The following is a 19,451-nucleotide window of genomic DNA, read 5'->3' as shown; positions in this document are numbered from 1 at the left end:
AGAAAAAAATGTTTGTGGTTGTGTGAATTTCCCATTACAGGAATTAATACGCAAGCCTTTTACCAAACATCTAGTTAGATTTGTACAAAGAGAGAGAGAAAAAAAAATAAGTCTTTGTGTTTGTTTTACAACCTTGGTTGCACTTGATTCCATTGGAAATTACTCTACAAATACACATTTGACAAAGATGATAGAATGGCTATGGTATAAGTATGACTGGAAATTATTTTTGTATTTTGATACTGAATGAAGAAATGGGTTGTTCTATAAGGCATAAGTTTTCAGATCTAAATAGGCTTATGAAAGTGTTTTCCATAGCAGTTGGCAAATAATATATGGGGGAGAAGTTGTTTTTGTGACGGATATTGGATGGGAAAAGAAAAAATGTTTGTGAATTTCCTATTTCAGGAATTAATATGTTAATACCAAAGATGAAGAAAGATTTTACCAAGAACAATGTCTTTGTTTTCAACCTTTGAGGTGTTGAAAATGTATTACTGAAAATCTGGCAGAATGTTCTATTAAAGAAAAGAGAGTCTTTGTGTGTGCTGTGAAGTGGTTTGAAAAAATGAAAAAAAAAAAAAAAAAATCGGTATTGGCAGGTCACACTCCATGGAAAATCAGAATCGGCCCAAAAAATTGCAATCGGAGCATCTCTAGTAAAAACTAAACTTTAACTTCAATTTTGGTGAGTACTTTTCATAAACTTAAAAGACAGGTTTTCCACCAACATCAAGCCCAGCAAACTAATGGCCTGCCCTGTAATGTAAAGTTGGGTCGAGGAAAGAAACCAGGCAGGGTTCTGGAAAAAATTGTTTTAGCTGTCTTCTCTTAAAGAACTTAAAAGAATTTAGATTGAAGATGAGTAGCATGCTATAGATGCACAATGGTGTAACATAGGGAAAAAAATAAAAAAATTCAGGTTTTGATTTTATGTACTGAAATAACTATTAGGCACAATTTTTACAATATCTATATAAATTAGTTGTTTTTACCCATTTTAACCTTGAAATCAGCATTTTAATGATTACCCATAATGCATTGTTTATCGCGCTAAAACGTCATAAGACAGGGGAAATACTACCTTTACTACCTTCACGTGGCGTCTTTCTCGATCGCACGTGCCTAGAAGCGTACCTTCTAGAACATTCCTGGGTGGTCACGGACTGTCACGTAGCCTAGTTCGGTTGTGAAACTCGCTAGGATGGAGTATTTTCGCGAGTTTAGTGGCAAACTTTTGCGCCGCAATTTCTCTATTCTCGAAATTTGTAACCTGAAACCCTACAAGAACTGTTTCATAATGTTTGGGATTTTGAAAAATGCTTCTAGCAAGTTTATTTCACTGTATTTTTCCGTGAAACTTGGCATAAATCATCCTTAAGTGATGAGCGTGACATTGTTATTTTGGTATGGGTCACGGACTTAGTTGGAAGCGGGAGAAATGAGAGTTTCTCAACTACAGCAGCACTTCTCACCATAGATGGCTGGCGTGTTTCACAGCGTTTGGGATTTACTAAATCGACTAAATCTCTAGATCTACTGAAGCTACGAGGATATAAACCACCAGGATTCTAATTTACTGGGTGAGAAGTATTTTTTGAAAGGTTTATTCGCGCTACAAGTCCATGAAAGTTGGAATTGTTCGTGAAGGGGTTAGTTATATTTTGGTAGCGTGACGCGCACAACAAGCAAAAGAAAAAACTAATTTTCTTCTGAATTTCCTTGCTTTATCAAAATTATTTTTTGATACATTAAAAGACTGTGTTTATAATATTTAAGTGATTTTTTATTATAGAGAATATTTGATCAAAACTTTCAAAACAGCATTCAAAGTGATTTTTCACGGGTGTAAATGTTACGCGTGACGTCCATAATTGCGTTAAATTTTAAGAACTAAAATTCTGTTAAAAATTCTAGATTTGTGCTATCATTCTGGGGTTTTGCTGAATAATACTTTAGGGAGTTCTCTTACAATGCTGAAAATTCAATGAGTTTTGGTGAAATTCTAGAAAAGTTACTTACGTTTTAACGCACCTGATAGCGACTGTGCTCACACAGCGTGCTACTCATATGAACTGAATAATCTCAAATGCTTCTTGTAGCTTTAAAATAGTCCCAGCAGGTGAGTCTGAAGAAAAATACTGTGTGTTTGAACACCGCCTGCTGTAAACACTTTGCATACACCCCAATAACCGACTCCACCGACCGCCACGACACCACCGCGCACGATTCCCTCATCCGCACAGTGTAGCACCACAAATTGCTACCTGGTCTGTGGGAAACAGTGAAATTCCATTGAGAATTCCTCCTTTTTTCAAACAAATATAAGAAACATAAAAATTAATAGTGCATATGAAAAAGGCTTTGGACGAAACATCTTAGCTATTGAACGAAATGGTCATTGGACAAAATGGCCTGCATTCCTCCTGCCCCTCAGACCTGCCTGATCCATCCTGATGCCCTACATCTGGTTGGAGTCTCATTGCATTGCCCCTGTGGACGATGACCCTGTATGGACGGTCAAGAGACACACTTAGCAAAACTAAGGCTACATCCACACGACAACGGCAACGAGATGTTATTTAAAAAAATATCGCGTCCACATGGGCAACGATCAGTAAAATATCAGGTCCATATGGCAACACAACGCATGCTGAAAATGATGCAATACACATGCCACACCACTAGGGGCGCTGTAAGACGGTCCCTTCGGAGACACCAGAACAACAGAAGTAAGGACGCATGCGCATAAACTATTATGCGCGAGACTTCATATTAGCCACAAAGTCAGAAAAATCTGTTCATAAAATTACATTATAATGACCAAATACAATGAAAAGTATTTTTCCAGTCTCACCTGTGAAAGGTAATCCCATGTGATCTCGTTTGGACGGTAAACCTGTTGGTACAGTTAAACGCAGCACATGAATGAGGCATCTTTATTCTCAGTTTTGACCCATCCAATATGGCAGCGAGGATGACGTATGATTCTATGCGGAAGGCGGCATCTTTAATGGTCCGGAATAAATTGAATGCTACACGTTGATGGATTTGTTCTTCTATGCCCTTTTTGAGGAATGTATTGTAGGACTTAAACCAACATCTGAAGAGGTGAGATCGCTCCTTTTTTCCCCCATTTTTGCTGGCGGGATTGACTCTGCCCTAAGGGCTATTCTTTCTCTCTCTCTCTCACTTTGCACCATTACACAATAAATATTCACAGTGAAAATATTTTGTAAGCGCGTTTCATGAACCAAGTTATAGGATTTGTTGACAACTCACATCGAGTTCGTTACACTTCTACCCGGCGTGAAGCACTGACAGTCATGTGGTTGTGACGTCATCATAAACAAATCCGTTCTACTCATCCAGACGACTTCGCAACGGCAACGTTGCCAGATCTTTCCACTCTGGAACCCGTTCTCAAAAGATTGCATTTTGGGGCACCCAAAACGCCGGTGCCGTGTGGACGCCAGGCCGAAACGATAAACAACTTTATCGGATTCACCTGAATCCGTTGCCGTGTGGACAGGGCCTAAGTGTCCAGAGCCATCTTCTATGATAGGTAAGGACTACAATCATCATGATAACTAAGACTGCAGTTGTTCTGAATAGTTTTACACTCAAGTCTCCATCAGTGAACAGCTGCTAACTTCAACAAAACAGACTTCATGTTAAAACTACACATTTCCAGGATACACACAGCATGGCGGATCAAGAATAGCAGCGAGAATAGCATCCTGAAAGAAACATCAAAGCAGTGGAGATACAAATCACTTCTGGTCACAACTTTAAGAATAAAACCAGAATGAAAACAGGATGTAGAGCTTTGCGAGTTGGGCCTTTAGCCTTGAGTTAAAGTAACAGGCTTCGTTACTGCCAGAGCTAATTGCTAGACAGAGTTCTCCCTCTCCAGGGATCAGAGGCTTGGAGCTCAATAGACCACTACCGGAAGTAATAGCACTCTTTGCCATATCGGAAATACAACAAAGTCATGGTTGGGGGGGAACCCACGGGAATAAAGTGAAGTGACAAACGACAAACAAATTTGAGGTGTTTTATTTATGATTTATTGACAACAGTTGACTTGAAAAACCTGTGTGAGATTTTTTTTTTTGGGGGGGAGGGGGGAGGAGACAGTGGCTGGTCTGGAGACATGGCAGATTATTTCAAAACCCTGAAGCCTGCTGAAAGGAAGCAATATGTAGAGAAACTGCTGATAGTTTCAAATGAAAGACTGGCATCAATAATCACCCCGAGGTCTTTTACTGCTGCACGTGAAGAAACAAAGGCCATCCAGAGTTACTGTGTGATCAGAAAACCTACTTCTCGCTGCATGCGGCCTTAGTACAAGTACTTCAGTCTTGTCCGAGTTAAGCAGAAGGAAGTTAATAAGCATCCAGTGTCTGTCCTTCACACATTCCTCAATTCGATTGAGCTGGTGTCTCATCTGGTTTTGCAGAAACATACAACTGTGTGTCATCAGCATAACAGTGGAAACTAATAATACCATGCTTATCATCACCCAGAGGTTACATTTAAAAAATAAGTGGGCCTGAGACAGAACCTTGTGGAACACCAAACTTTACCTCAGTATGTCTAGAAAAATCACCATTTACATCAACATACTGATAGCGATCAATTAAATAAGAGCTGAGCCAGGAGAGGGCCATTCCCTTAACTCCCACAACATTTTCTAGTCTATCCAGAAGAATGGAATGATCAATGGTATCAAATGCTGCACTAAGGCCAAGCAACACAAGTAGCAAGACACAGCCCTGACCAGACACCAACAGCAAGTCAGTAGGCTATTTTGAGGCAATATTAGTTAGCCCTACGTAGTTATCTAATTCATCAAATTAACTTTATCATCCTACCAGGATCAGGTCTTTTACAAATTCACCGGCGAAGTGCTTCCCGCTTGACATTGTATGTGTGCAGTCTATCCAAGTGATGGAGACATGAAGTGACAGCAGTGATAAACTAATCTAGGTCTGCATGTACATGTTAAAAGGGAAAAGTAGTCTATTCTAACAGAGAGCGAACTTCGGTGCCACTTTTGAGAATTAGTGCTAGTAGCCTTAACGCGATTTGTTACTGGTGAGACAGAAGACGTTAAATTATTTTTAGCCTTTTTTAATAGGCTACCTTCTAAAGGTGAAGCTATTAGGCCACATAATTAAGGGAATGTAATGTGAGTTACCTACTTAATTAAATTAACTTCTTGACTCGAATTTGATCGTTTTCAAGTTTACTGACGAGTGTTTCTCCACTAACATAGGCCTTAATGCAACGCGTTGAATGTCAGGTGACGATGTCAGCCTTATTGTAGACGCTACAGCTGTAACAGAAAATCTCCGATCCTTATTAAACTGATGCTAAATTTGTTTTGTTAATTCAGATCATGAGCATTTTGAATTATTTCAAAAAGAGGGATCGAAATTCACCTCAGGACGAAGAGATAGTGACTGAGGCAGGCCTAACATCAACTGCTTGCTGTCTTTGTCAGAATGTCAAATTGGTAGAACACTCCTAGCAAGTGAGTGCGATGAATGGGGGCAGATATACCCATTACTCAGCCACTTAGCAGCGATTGCCCTTGTTGTGCCGGTGTCGAGCGTGAATTGTGAAAGAGACTTTTCCACAATGAACAGGGTAAGGTCATCTGCAGGCAAACCAGTCATGTGAATTTCAATTTACATTTACCCATTGTTTTTATGCTCAAATCCCACCTAAGTTCAATCTCACTTTCACTTAATTAAATATTTCAGAGTGAGCTCTACAATCACATGACTCATTGTAGGAACAAGTTGTTTGCCATTTTAGGTCAAAACAGACCTTCGGAACAGACTGCAAGGAGAGAACCTGGCCGCCTGCTTGAGGATTTCCATTAACGGGCCACAACCAGAAGATACAAATTATGAAAGGGCACTCAAACTCTTTCTCAAAGCCAAGAAAAATCAAATGCACAAGTGCAGGGTGCGGTCTTTGTAAATAGGGCAGGCATTTGTCAGGGTCACTTCTGACATACAGCAGAGCTAGAAGTCCTTGTTTTGTAGGAGTTCAGGGTGTGAAGTATTGTAGGATTTTTGGTTTGGTTTGTTGCTATCTGTAATATGTTCTTCTTGTAGGACTGCCCTCTGTAGCAACATGCTAAAATAAAATACAAGTGCATAACCAATACCAACGAATTTGTTCTTTGTTAGTCTTAGTTTAGTAGTTATTAGTAGGCTAAACAACCCCCACGCACCCCTGCAATTCAACCGGACACGCGCGCCACGCCCCCCATGGGCTGCCCCCATAGTCTCCAAAATTTCTGTGGGAAAACACTGTAATCCTTAGAGAAGAATTTATTTTTAAAAGTGGTTCAATTACTTCAGGTATTGTTTGAATAGATGTGTAGGTAAGGGATCTAGTACACAAGTTGAGGATTTTGATGAGATTAATGAAAGTAGTTCAATTTCTCTAAGGGGAGTAAAACATTCTAATTGCTGATCTGATACAGTTATATTGTTAACTACAGGGTTACTTAAATTGTCACTTCAGTTGTCTGACCTTAAATTTGTAGTTTCAATTTTTTGTCAGATAGTTCCAATTTTGTTTGATGCCATTTACATTCCAATTTTCAAGTGGTCAGTTTTAAAGTGCAAGTGTCATCGTGATACCAGGATGCTAGTTTTTTCTCTTGAATTATTTCCTTTTAAGAGGAGCTACATTATCTAAAGTATAGCGGATCGTTGAAAGCATTCAGTTGCCTGATGAAGTTCTGCAGGGGCTGACAGTGACCCAATCAAAGTTGATAATGCTGGGAGATCATTTATAAAGCTCTGTGCAGTAGCTGACGTGAATGTACGTAGTGTGGTGAGGTGCATATATTATTACTCAGACATATTTTGAATGAGATGAGATAATGATCTGAGATAACTTCAGACTGTGGAAGTGTGACCTATATTTTCTCTGTTTAACCCGAATGTTAGTATTAGATCGAGAGCGTGACCACCATTATGGGTCGGTCCTAGGACACTGATTAAGCCCTACTGAAACCAAAATGGAAACAAACGCTGTTTTTAAAGGGTCGTCTGGGTTATCAACGTGAATATTAAAATCTCAGACAACTAAAGCTCTGTCTAAGGAAATAACCAGGTCTGAGATAAAATCTGCAAATTCAGAAAGAAACTCCGAATATGGCCCCGGGGACCTGTAAATAATAAGTAACAGAATTAACTGGGTAGACATTTTTCGAGGCTACATACATTATATGAGTAATGTATAGATAAAATAAAATTTCCCATGGGAACTAGATTAAATACTATATACTCTGTCACATACTCCAGAGAAGAACTCAAATGTTGGATTAACCACCAGTCAAGTTCTTTCATCGGCTTTCATCAATCCAGAAAGTTTTTCAGAGTTACTTGTCGGGGGAGCAGCAGCTCTCTATGGATTACGCCGAAGACACCGGGGGAAGCGAGCCGGCGCGCTCGTCAGACTGAGGCAGCGGGGGTTTCGCACTGTGCTCCCATCTATTCACCTGGCTAACGTCCGCTCTCTGGCCAATAAGATGGACGAACTGCTGCTCCTCAACACAATCAACACAGATTTTAACAGATCTGCTGCCTTGTGCTTCACCGAAACCTGGCTCGGTGAGCACATCCCGGACACTTCTCTCCACCTGCCTGGATTTCACCTTCACCAAGCGGACCGCAAAACGGAGCTCACGGGGAAAACGAGGGGAGGCGGAGTCTGCTTTTATATTAATGAAGGTTGGTGTACTGATGTCACAGTTCTAAATAAATTATTCATAAACTGCAAACTGTTTTATGCTCTGCGAGAGTTTTCCTCATTTATTCTGGTTGGAGTTTACATCCCCCCCTCAGGTGTGTATAAATGAGGCATTACAACACCTGGCTGACCAGATAAACAACGTGGAGAAAAACCACCTGGACTCTTTGCTCATTGTTTTGGGGGACTTTAACAGAGCAAACCTCAGCCACGAACTGCCAAAATATACACAGCACATTAAGTGTCCCACCAGGGACACTAACACTCTGGACCATTGTTACACTGTTTTAAAGGACTCATACCACTCTGTCCCCTGTGCAGCCTTGGGACTATCTGATCACTGTATGGTTCATCTTATCCCGTCCTACAGGCAGAAGCTGAAATCTGCTAAGCCTGTAGTTAAGACGGTGAGGAGATGGTCTGATGAGGCCAAAGTGGAACTACAAGCCTGCTTTGACTGCACTGATTGGAGTGTTTTTGAGGCTGCAGCTTCAGACCTTCATGAACTGACTGATACTGTGACATCTTACATCAGTTTTTGTGAGGATGGTGTGTGTGCGCCCACCAAGACCTTCCGCGCATACAATAACAAACCCTGGTTCACCACAAAACTCAGATAGCTTCGCCAGGCCAAGGAGGAGGCCTACAGAAGTGGGGACAGAGTCCTGTACAGACAGGCCAGAAACACAGTACGTTTACATGCACATCCAAATCGAGCTGCTGTCGGTAATCGAGCAAAGGGTCCCAGCAGGGGTGCCAGAGAAATCCAACCCTACATGCACACAAGGAAATCAAGTTATTGTGTGAGGTACATTGTGCACCCGAGCCACAGGTGGCGCTACACGCCCCATCGTGTTGGTACACTTCCGGTTGTCGTCATGAAGAGCTATTCAAGAGCAGTGTTGCCAGATACTGCTGACAGTTTCCAGCCCAAAATATGTTCAAAACCCCCCAAGATGCACTTAAAACCGCCCAATCTGGCAACACTGTTCAAGAGTATAAACAAAGTTATCAGTTCCGTGTTCACAAGAAGTGTTTGTAGTTTGTATGTACGAACAGAAGTGTTCCTAATAAAATGGCCACTAAGTTGAAGTTGATCTGTAATGGTGAACATATTAACTGTTATCCTGCTAACATGCTAATAACTTACCAACTAATTGGAAATGGGTGCGTACATGCAAGGACACAAGTGTTCCTAATAAACCGAGGCTGCTGTGTTTCCCACTTGTGGTCTCGTCACTTCCGGAAGGGGCAGTGCTGAAGTAGGTAGTCGAGCTGCTTATCTCGATAGAGTATACCTGCACTAAGTAGCTCGGCAAAAATCGCATAATCTAGGCCGTGTAGCTCGATTGCGAGGAATCAAGTTCGGTTCAATTTCAGCCTCACTAAGGTGTTCCCATGCCATTTAGAACTTTGATTTCAGTCGAGCAACAGCAGAAATTCACTTTTCTCTTTGTGCATGTAAACGCACTGACTGACGAAAGAGGTGAAATCAGCCAAGAGGAGCTACACTGAAAGGATCAAAAACAGCCTTTCAGCCAACGATCCAGCATCAATGTGGACAGGCCTGAAGAATATCACTAACTACAGGAGACCATCCCCCTATACTGCAATGAACCATCAACTGGCTGACGAGTTGAATGTGTTCTACTCCAGATTCGACAAATTCACACCTCTCCCCCCCCCCAGACATTAAAGACCCATTCACACCCCCTGTTATGGAGCACTTGCATGTGACGTCACAGCCAATCCAGGATTGTGACAGACGCCATCTTGTCGGTCAAACGCCATATTTCCGCCTTTTACTTCTACTTTTACCTTTTCTTCTGGAAAACCCTACTATATACAATTCTACTACAATGGCTGCGGCTCCAAGCTCTCCCTACCTGTGCACGTTTATGTTTTTTTGTGTGTATTTTTGCGTGTTGTTCGTCTGTACCGGACTTCAATATCCACTACAACTGTATGGACTTACTGGACATGGGTTTCCAGCAGAAAATGATGGTTTGTAGCGATTTCCATCGCATGCACAACATTCCGGACGAGATAGCGAGACCAGCAGGGTCTCCGTGGATTGTTATCGGAAGCAAAGCGAAGGAGGTGGCGCCGGGAGCGGAAGCAAAAGCGAGGCTGCAGAGCCGGCCTGTTGACTAAGCTCAGAAAACAGCCACTCAAATCTCCACTGCTAAGCCTCTATCTCTCCAACGCCAGATCCATGGTAAACAACACGGACAATTTGGAATTACAGCTGGAATTACCTTATTCTATAATCGGCTGGTCAGTGCTATACTCAATACTTAAGTGACTTACCCGTCCAATGAGGATTCTTGTTTACAAGATGCCACATCTGAGTTGCTGACAAATCCTGAATTTCTGTAAAGATAACTGTCCAGAAATTTATAAGCATGCAGTGCTTCACCACTGAACAGCGAGGGAAAGTTGAGGTAATTATACACGTCTGGGTATTCCGCTGGCAGTTCAAAATCCGGTCGTGAAAACTCCGTCCGGTAAGCCATAAGGGTCACTAATCTGTAGATCGTTTATTTTAGACATATATCCAGTTATCTGTTCATTAGAAAAATGAGCCGTGTAGTCCGTCGGTTGAAATTGATCCATTCTGTACACGAGTGCAGCAGTATTCAGCGGTGTTTTTTACCGACAAGATGGCGGCTGGTTACTTTCCGGTCATCAATAGATCCCTGGAGCTGTGTGAAGTCCACTCATGCTTCAAACGCTCCACAATAATCCCGGTTCCCGAGAAAACCACCATCACAGGACTGAATGACTACAGGCCTGTAGCTCTCACATCTGTAGTCATGAAGTCCTTCGAGAGACTGGTGTTGTCACACCTGAAGGACATCACAGACCCCCTGCTGGACCCCCTGCAGTTTGCCTACTGGGCAAACAGGTCAGCAGATGATGCAATCAATATGGGACTGCACTACATCCTGCAACACCTTGACTCTGCAGGGACATACGCCAGGATTCTGTTCGTGGACTTCAGTTCGGCATTCAACACCACTGTTCCAGACATCCTCCACACCAAGCTCACCCAGCTCACTGTGCCCTCCTCCACCTGTCAGTGGATTACAAACTTCCTGATTGACAGGAAGCAGCAGGTGAGGATGGGGAGCATCATATCCAGCACTCGGACTGTCAGCACTGGCGCCCCCCAAGGGTGTGTGCTCTCCCCACTGCTTTTCTCCCTTTATACCAACGACTGCACCTCAAGAGACCCGTCTGTTAAACTTGAGAAATTTGCAGATGATACAACGGTCATCGGCCTCATCCGGGACGGTGACGAGTCTGCATATAGACGGGAGGTTGAACGGCTGGTCTGGTGGTGCGGTCAGAACAATCTGGAGCTGAACACGCTTAAAACTGTGGAGATGACAGTGGACTTTAGGAGGAGCCCCCCCACTCTGCTGCCCATCACCAACACCACTGTGACTGCCGTTGAAAGCTTCAGGTTTCTGGGTTCCACAATCTCTCAGGACTTGAAGTGGGAGACAAACACAGTCACTATCATCAAAAAGGCTCAGCAGAGGTTGTACTTTCTGTGCCAGCTCAGGAAGCTCAACCTGCCTATGGAACTGCTGACACAATTCTACTCTGCCATCATTCAGTCTGTTCTTTGCTCTTCCATCACTGTTTGGTTTGGATCGGTCACCAAACAGGAGAAGAACAGACCGCAACGGACAATAAGGTCTGCAGAGAAAATTATTGGTGTCAACCTGCCCTCCATCCAAGACTTATACTTGTCCAGAGTCAGGAAACAGGCAGGTAACATCTCTGCGGACCCATCACACCCTGGTCACAATCTGTTTAATCTTCTCCCCTCAGGGAGGCGATATAGATCACTGTATGCTAAAACAACCAGACACAAGAATAGTTTCTTCCCTCAGGCTGTCTCTGTGATGAACAGCTAAAATCCACATTCATATATCAGTAATATCACTTGTAAAATATCTGAACACTTATGCAGTCATTCTGTGCACACTGTATACTTTATATTTATTTAACTATTCCATACTTGACTTACCTGGATTACTTTGCACTATGAACCTATTTTTGTTGTTTGCTTGTTTGTTTTGTGTATACGCTTTATCCGTTTTGTACTATGAGAGCTAAGTGAACCGGAGTCAAATTCCTCGTGTGTACCCACATACCTGGCAATAAAAGTGTTTCTGATTAAATTATTTTTATGTTTATCAGCAGCAGCATGAAAATGCTCAAAAAAAATAGGCCTTTATTATTTGCTATATTATAAATAAATTGTTGCTGATTCTATATCGTTAATTTTCTCTGTTTAAATTTTAACATAATTTGAAAATATTGAGTTTCAAGTACTGTGGCTTGTGTGAAAATATATTCCACACAGCTAATAATGAACACTTTCTTTTTACATTATGCTAAGATAAAAACCTTAAAAATGTGTGGAATATTTTGAAGTACAATTTGTACCGACTACAACTTCCAGTACTCAGTCAACACCAAAGGCCCTGTGAAGTGTGTTTGTGTGCGTCTCTCATTCTGGTCGTCCAATATGGCGGTGCAAACATAAATCACGTGACCCCTGATGTCACACGGTAGCGGTCTACACCATGCGATTCTTCCAGTAACAATAATGGATGCCATTCCCTCTGGTACCCTAACCCTTCTAAGAAGGGCTGAAAAAACGGTTTGCTTACCATCTCTGGACCCCATATGGCCCTTTTCCACTACCCTTTTTCAGCTCACTTCAGCTCGCTTCAGCTCACTTCAGCCCGACACGGCTCGCGTTTCGACTACCAAAAACCAGCACGACTCAGCTCGTTTCAGCCCTGCTTAGCCCCTAAAACTCACACCGTTTTGGAGTGGGGCTGAAGCGAGCCAAGCCGTGCCGAGTGAGGCTGGGGGCGTGAGCAGACACTCCCCTGTGCACTGATTGGTGAGGAGGAGTGTCCTCACATGCCCACACACGCCCCACGAGCGCGCTGGGATCTGTAAACACCGCAAACCCGGAAGGAGAAGAATTACGAGAATTTCTGAAGCCTTATGCGCCTCGCCTCAACTATACGCTCTTGCCAGTATTTGTCCGCGTTGTCGGTGACAACAAGCCACAGCACCAAGACCAGCAACACTAACGACTCCATGTCCTCCATGTTTATTGTTTACTATTCGGGTCGTGAGACTACTGCTTAAAAGCTCACTGATGTCACTGTTTGCGCTGCTTAACGACATCACCTGACGTCCACCCACTTTCGCTAACTCCACCCAATGTGTCCACCCACTTCCAGCCAGCACGGTTCAGCACGGTTGTAGTCGAAATGCAACTCCAACAGCCCCGCTCAGCCCGACTCAGCACGGCACGGCTCAGCCCGACTCAGCCGCGTTTGTAGTGGAAAAGCAGCAATATTGACCTCAGTGGATCATGTATGCTTCTCTGTCACATCCAAGAACAATAATTGCAATATCCACGCATTATTCCAGACAGATATCACTATCCCCTATGTGGTTCAGTGCTGGACTGGTCTTGTTGGTGACCTGAACTGGAGCAGTGTGTGGAACCTCCCATACAGATACTTCTTTACAAACAAAGTAAGGGAGGCGTCTTTCAAACTGATTCATAGATACTATCCTGCCAAGCATTATATGCTTAAAAGAGAGAGACATTTGTGTGGACTGTTCATTGTGTGAGATGGACCAGGAAACAATAACACACCTGTTCTGGCAACGTCCCTTTACCATCGCATTCTGGACAGAAATAACCCGGTACATTACAGCCAAGCTTGACTCTGATTTTTCTCTGTGTTGGAAATATGTACTGTTTGGTTTCCATAACAACAAAATAAAAATAAAAAAACAAAGAATTATATATAATAAATTTGTTGATCATTTTAGGAAAATACCATATTCATAAAGCCAAGTTTAGTCGCTCAAAACCTTCATTTATAGCCTTCGAAAAGGAAACTGAACAGTATATCAAAATCATCTCTAACTCTAAAAACAAAGCTGCTAAATTCTCATTTGTGCTGATTATTTAATGTTTTTATTTGAAAACTCCCCCTGGCTCTTGCTTTGTTGTTTGTGTGTGTATTAATAACTGTATTTGTATTTTGTTGCTGTTATTTTTAATAAAGATTTTTAAAAAAAAAAGTTCTTCCAGTAACAAGATCTCCCGGTTCGGGAAACCATGATTAAAATACTCCCCTCAGATTTCACTCATTTTCATTCTCAATGTTTCAAGCTTTCGGCTTAACATACTGCAGAGGGGGTAACGCTGCCTGACTGGCTTAATAAACAAACACACACACAGAGGAGAAAAAAGTCTGTGAGAAATGAAGTCGGAATTGCGAGAAATAAAAAGTTGGAATTGCGAGGAAGTCGCAAATTAGCAATAAATAAATAAATAAATAAATAGGTGGAAATTAACTTGAAGTGAAGATTATTTAAATACTTTAAACATACAATTAAAAAGGTTAGCCAAACTACAACTCTCTCCTGAGTGGATAAATAGTGCACTATCTAGAGTGCACACGGCATTTTTTCAGACTGACCGTAGTTCACTAAAACAGTAAAGTGGACATGTATTTGGGATTCGACCGCACACCTTCAGTTTAACTTACCTCAGGGGTTTAAATCCTCAGAGCCAGACACAATAATGTGCTTTTATTTTTATAAATCGAGGGGCTAAAGCGGTTCAGACGAGCATCAGCTTTTTCTTCTCCAGTGTTTACTGGCGGTTGGAGAAGCAGCTACTGGACGCGTCACCGCCACCACCTGGACTGGAGTGGAGTTTCAGGGTGGAGGACGCCTATCCCAACCCAACCCTCACACACTTCTACTAATAACAATTATAATGTCATTTTAAAAGTGCAATGTTAAATGCCTGGACCCATTTGATTGTTCTGAACATGTCTGTGCTGGTTTTTTGTTTTGTTTGTTTTTTTGGCTGCTCGAAGCTTAAATTCTCTGGGACTGGTTTGCTTCCAATAGAACTGGTGCATCACACAAAGTGGGTGGAATAACAAAGAAGACTCTTTTGAGGTACATAAAGCCAGCAGACTGAATCTATTTGAACTGCTTATCATACAACATAACACACCTGCTGTCTACCTACTTCCATATGTATGAGCTCACAGACATTTGACTAGTGTTCCTTGCAGTTGACACCCCCTCCCTTCTTGATTTGTGACAGCATCAGGATTTAAACTCACAATCGCCAGATGATAGGGTGAATGCTTTTCTGTTACACCAATCAGCTTTCTGTCAAAATCTTGTTGACGTCTACAAAAAGTGTCTGTCCAAGGTGATATTTCATCAAAAATAAGGGATGCTGGATGTATAGTTATAATCCTGTAGGTATAATTTTAAGGCATTTTGGTGGTTAGTGCTGTTGCCTCACAGCAAGAAAGTTCTGGGTTCAAGCCCAGTGATTGGTGAGAAGGGCCTGACTGTGTGGAATTCACATGCTCTCTCTGTGTGGGTCTCCTCTGGGTGCTCTGGTTTCCTCCAAAGACATGCAATTAGGTTAACTAGTTACTCTAAACTGCCCAAAAGTGTGCATGAGTGCACAGAAAGGAACTGGCCACTGAACTGCTACAATTCTAGCCAAGTCAACCAAACATGGCTTGGTTGAAGGCTGCATCAGGTTCAGCAGTTCACTTCAGAAAACCCAAAATAAATCAAACCTTGTGCACAAAATTTTAGGGTTTTTTTCTGTTAAAGATGTATGTTGTACTATCATTGTTCCACAGAATACAGTGGTGCTTGAAAGTTTGTGAACCCTTCAGAATTTTCTATATTTCTGCATAAATATGACCTAAAACATCAGATTTTCACACAAGTCCTAAAAGTAGATAAAGACAACCCAGTAAAACAAATGAGACAAAAATATTATACTTGTTAATTTATTTATTGAGGAAAATGATCCAATATTACATATCTGTGAGTAGCAAAAGTATGTGAACCTTTGCTTTTAGTATCTGGTGTGACCCCCTTGTGCAGCAATAACTGCAACTGAACATTTCCGGTAACTGTTGATCAGTCCTGCACACTGGCTTGGAGGAATTTTAGCCCGTTCCTCCATACAGAACAGCTTCAACTCTGGGATGTTGGTGGGTTTCCTCACATGAACTGCTCACTTCAGGTCCTTCCACAACATTTCGATCAGATTAAGGTCAGAACTTTGACTTGGCCATTTCAAAACATTAACTTTATTCTTCTTTAACCATTCTTTGGTAGAACGACTTGTGTGCTTAGGGTTGTTGTCTTGCTGCACGACCCACATTCTCTTGAGAAGGTGGACAGATGTCCTGATATTTTCCTTTAGAATTCGCGAAAGGAAAATAAAAATTACAGAATCTGAGCACCTCCAGGGGGGAGCCTTGTTACATCTGCACCAGAATCCACAATGGATTCCACTTCCCACGAATGCCCACAGCCTACTACAGTGGCCCACAAAGTCTCCAACTTCTTTTTCTTCTTCTTTGAGGTTTTACAGCAGCTGACATCCACAATGTTGCATTACTGCCATCTATAGATTTTTTTCTATGTCCTTATCACATCATATTCAAGCTGTCTTTCCAGTCCAGTTGTTCTTCAAAATGTAAATAACCATTTCCTCCCCTTAGTAGTTTCTCCATATTTTAATACACTTTTAATGCTGTCCTCTACCTGGCCTTTTTTCTGTAACTCTGTCATCATTTCTTGCCTCTCAGATCTAAATTTCTTGCATGATGTAAGGATATGCTCAAGTATCTCAGCTTCATGGCATTGATCACAGAAACCGGTTGGAGGTTTTCCCATGATGCTAAGTGTACTGTTACAATTGCTGTGTCCAATCCTGAGCCTGCTTATTATTATTATTATTATTATTATTATTATTATTATTTGCTCTTTCCGGTTTGATCCCAGACTTCTCAACATACACACTTTGTTTTGGATTAAGTGCAAATGTCTCCCTTTTGTTTCATTATCCCATAACTGTTGCCAATCTTGGTTTACCTTTCTCCTCACTGTGCTTTTCCCCTCTGATTTTGATAATTTGATGCCAACTTCAACAGTTTCTTTTTGATTGCTTCTTTTGCTAGTTTGTCCACACTCTTGTTCCTCTGGATGCCTGAATGTGCTGGGACTCAAATGAATGTGATATTTTCCCCTTGATTAACCATTCCTGAATTGGTAAACAAGATTTCATAAAGCGGCAGCACGGTGGTGTAGTGGTTAGCACTGTCGCCTCACAGCAAGAAGGTTCTGGGTTCGAGCCCAGCGGCCAACGAGGGCCTTTCTGTGTGGAGTTTGTATGTTCTCTCCGTGTCTGTGTGGGTTTCCTCTGGGTGCTCTGGTTTCCCACAAAGACATGCAGGTTAGGTTAATTGGTGGCTCTAAATTGACTGTAGGTGTGAATGGTTGTTTGTTTGTATGTGTTAGCCCTGCGATGACCTGGCAACTTGTCCAGGGTGTACCCCGCCTCTTGCCTATAGTTAGCTGGGATAGGCTCCAGCTTGTCTGCGACCCTGTATTGGATAAGTGACTACAGATAATGGATGGATGGATTTCATAAAGCAGATCTTGATGACTTCTGGTTGAACCTGTCTTAATCCTTGTATGTGCCAACATGGAATCACTACATATTAATATGTAACAAGAGGGCTAACAAGATTGTAACAAGATTTCATAAAGCGGCAGCATCTGTAGCCACTTATCCAATACAGGGTCGCGCAGGCAAGCTGGAGCCTATCCCAGCTAACTATAGGCAAGAGGCGGGGCACACCCTGGACAAGTTGCCAGGTCATTGCAGGGCTAACACATACAAACAAACAATCGCTGCCAAAAAAAACTAACATCAACATCCTGAATGACTACCGCCCAGTGGCACTTACACCTGTCATCATGAAGTGCTTTGAGAAACTGGTGTGGAGTCATATCCTTGCCTGCCTGCCTGCTGAGCTGGACCCTCTTCAATTTGCTTATAAAGCAGAGAGATCCATGGAGGATGCTGTATTCACAGCACTTCACGCTGCACTGACCCACTTGGAGCAGCAGGGGAGCTACACTAGAATGCCCTTTGTGGACTTCAGCTTGGCATTTAACACCATCCTTCCACATCGACTGGTGTCCAAGCTGGCAGACCTTGGGCTTCCACCACTCACCTGCAGCTGGATATTGGACTTTCTGTCAGGCCGCTCCCAGAGAGTCAAGCTGGGTTCCCACACCTCCACTGCTCTCAGCCTGAACACCGGCTAGCCACAGGGTTGTCTACTTAGTCCACTCCTTTACACCCTCTACACGTATGACTGTGTCTCCACCCACCTCAGCAACAAGATTGTAAAGTTCGCAGATGACATGACCATGGTTGGACTCATCTCAGGTGAAGAGGGTGAGCTAGCATACAGGGACAAGGTGGAGCGGCTGTCAGAGTGGTGCAAAGTCAACAATCTGCTCCTCAATACCACCAAAACAAAGGAGCTGGTTATTGACTTTAGGAAAAACAAAGCTGACATCCAGCCACTCATTATCAACAGGGCCTGTGTGGAGAGGGTCCCGGTGTTCAGGTTTCTCGGCATTGAGCTGGAGATCGACCTAACCTGGAGTGCCAATACCAATGAGCTGCCGAAGAAGGCGCAGCAGAGACTGTACTTTCTGATAATCCTCAGAAAGAACTGTCTCCCCCAAAATCTGCTCCGGGCCTTCTATCACTGCTCCATAAAGAGTGTGCTCATGAACGGACTGTGTGTATGGTACGGCAGCTGCACATCCTCAGAGAAGAAGGCGCTCCACAGGGTCGTTAGGGCAGCAGAGAAAACAATAGGCTGCACCCTCCCCACCCTGGAACAGATTTGCACCTCCAGATGCCGCAGGAAAGCAATGGACATTTCAAAAGACTCCTCACACCCCGGTCATGGTCTCTTCCAGCTTTTGCCATCAGGCAAGAGTTACAGAGCAATTAAAACCAGGACAAACCGCCTAAAAAACAGTTTTTATCCCAAAGCAATCATGGCCTTAAACTCAAATGTGCAATAGAACTATTCTTGGCCAATGTGCAATTTGTGCAAAAAATATATATATATCATCTCATTATCTGTAGACGATCTATCCTGTTCTACAGGGTTGCAGGCAAGCTGGAGCCTATCCCAGCTGACTACGGGTGAAAGGCGGGGTACACCCTGGACAAGTCGCCAGGTCATCACAGGGCTGACACATAGACACAGACAACCATTCACACTCACATTCACACCTACGGTCAATTTAGAGTCACCAGTTAACCTAACCTGCATGTCTTTGGACTGTGGAGGAAACTGGAGCACCCGGAGGAAACCCACACGGACACGGGGAGAACATGCAAACTCAGCACAGAAAGGCCCTCGCTGGCTACGGGGCTCGAACCCGGACCTTCTTGCTGTGAGGCAACAGCGCTAACCACTACACCACCGTGCCGCCTATATATTTTTTTTCTTATCAGTGCAATCTGTGTACATATAGAACCATACAATAGATTTCTGTTTATATTCTGTTTATACCATTTTACCAGTGCAACTCTGTATACTTTACGATTTATTTTTATACTTTATTTGTTCTCCCCTTATTTTTTCTTTCTATAACTCATAATGAGTCAACAGCACCTTCAATTTCATTGTACCTTTGGAAAAGTGACAATGACAGGATAAGAGATAAAGTCTTTATTA

At 42.6% G+C, this 19,451-nt stretch overlaps 1 protein-coding gene across 4 annotated transcripts in view; it reads right to left on the bottom strand.

The window, feature by feature from the left end:
* The window catches only part of LOC132870978 (zinc finger protein 501-like), an 88,136-nt gene extending 73,630 nt beyond the window's left edge, over positions 1-14,506 (bottom strand). For 3 of the 4 annotated variants that reach the window (XM_060905036.1, XM_060905038.1, XM_060905041.1), the window contains exon 1: positions 14,391-14,506. Coding sequence is in view for 1 of the 4 variants with exons in the window: in XM_060905037.1 (XP_060761020.1) it covers positions 10,093-10,129 (37 nt within the window). In the remaining 3 variants the exon portion in view is untranslated. Of the gene's footprint in view, positions 1-10,092; positions 10,136-14,390 lie in introns of those variants that run through there. The other variant, XM_060905037.1, reaches the window with a different exon arrangement.
* Positions 14,507-19,451: the final 4,945 nt, after the last annotated feature.

Source organism: Neoarius graeffei, chromosome 22 (genome assembly GCF_027579695.1).
Source record: "Neoarius graeffei isolate fNeoGra1 chromosome 22, fNeoGra1.pri, whole genome shotgun sequence".
Lineage (NCBI taxonomy): Eukaryota > Metazoa > Chordata > Actinopteri > Siluriformes > Ariidae > Neoarius > Neoarius graeffei.
Note: the sequence above shows the minus strand (reverse complement) of the source record. Positions and strands in the feature narration are given on the sequence as shown.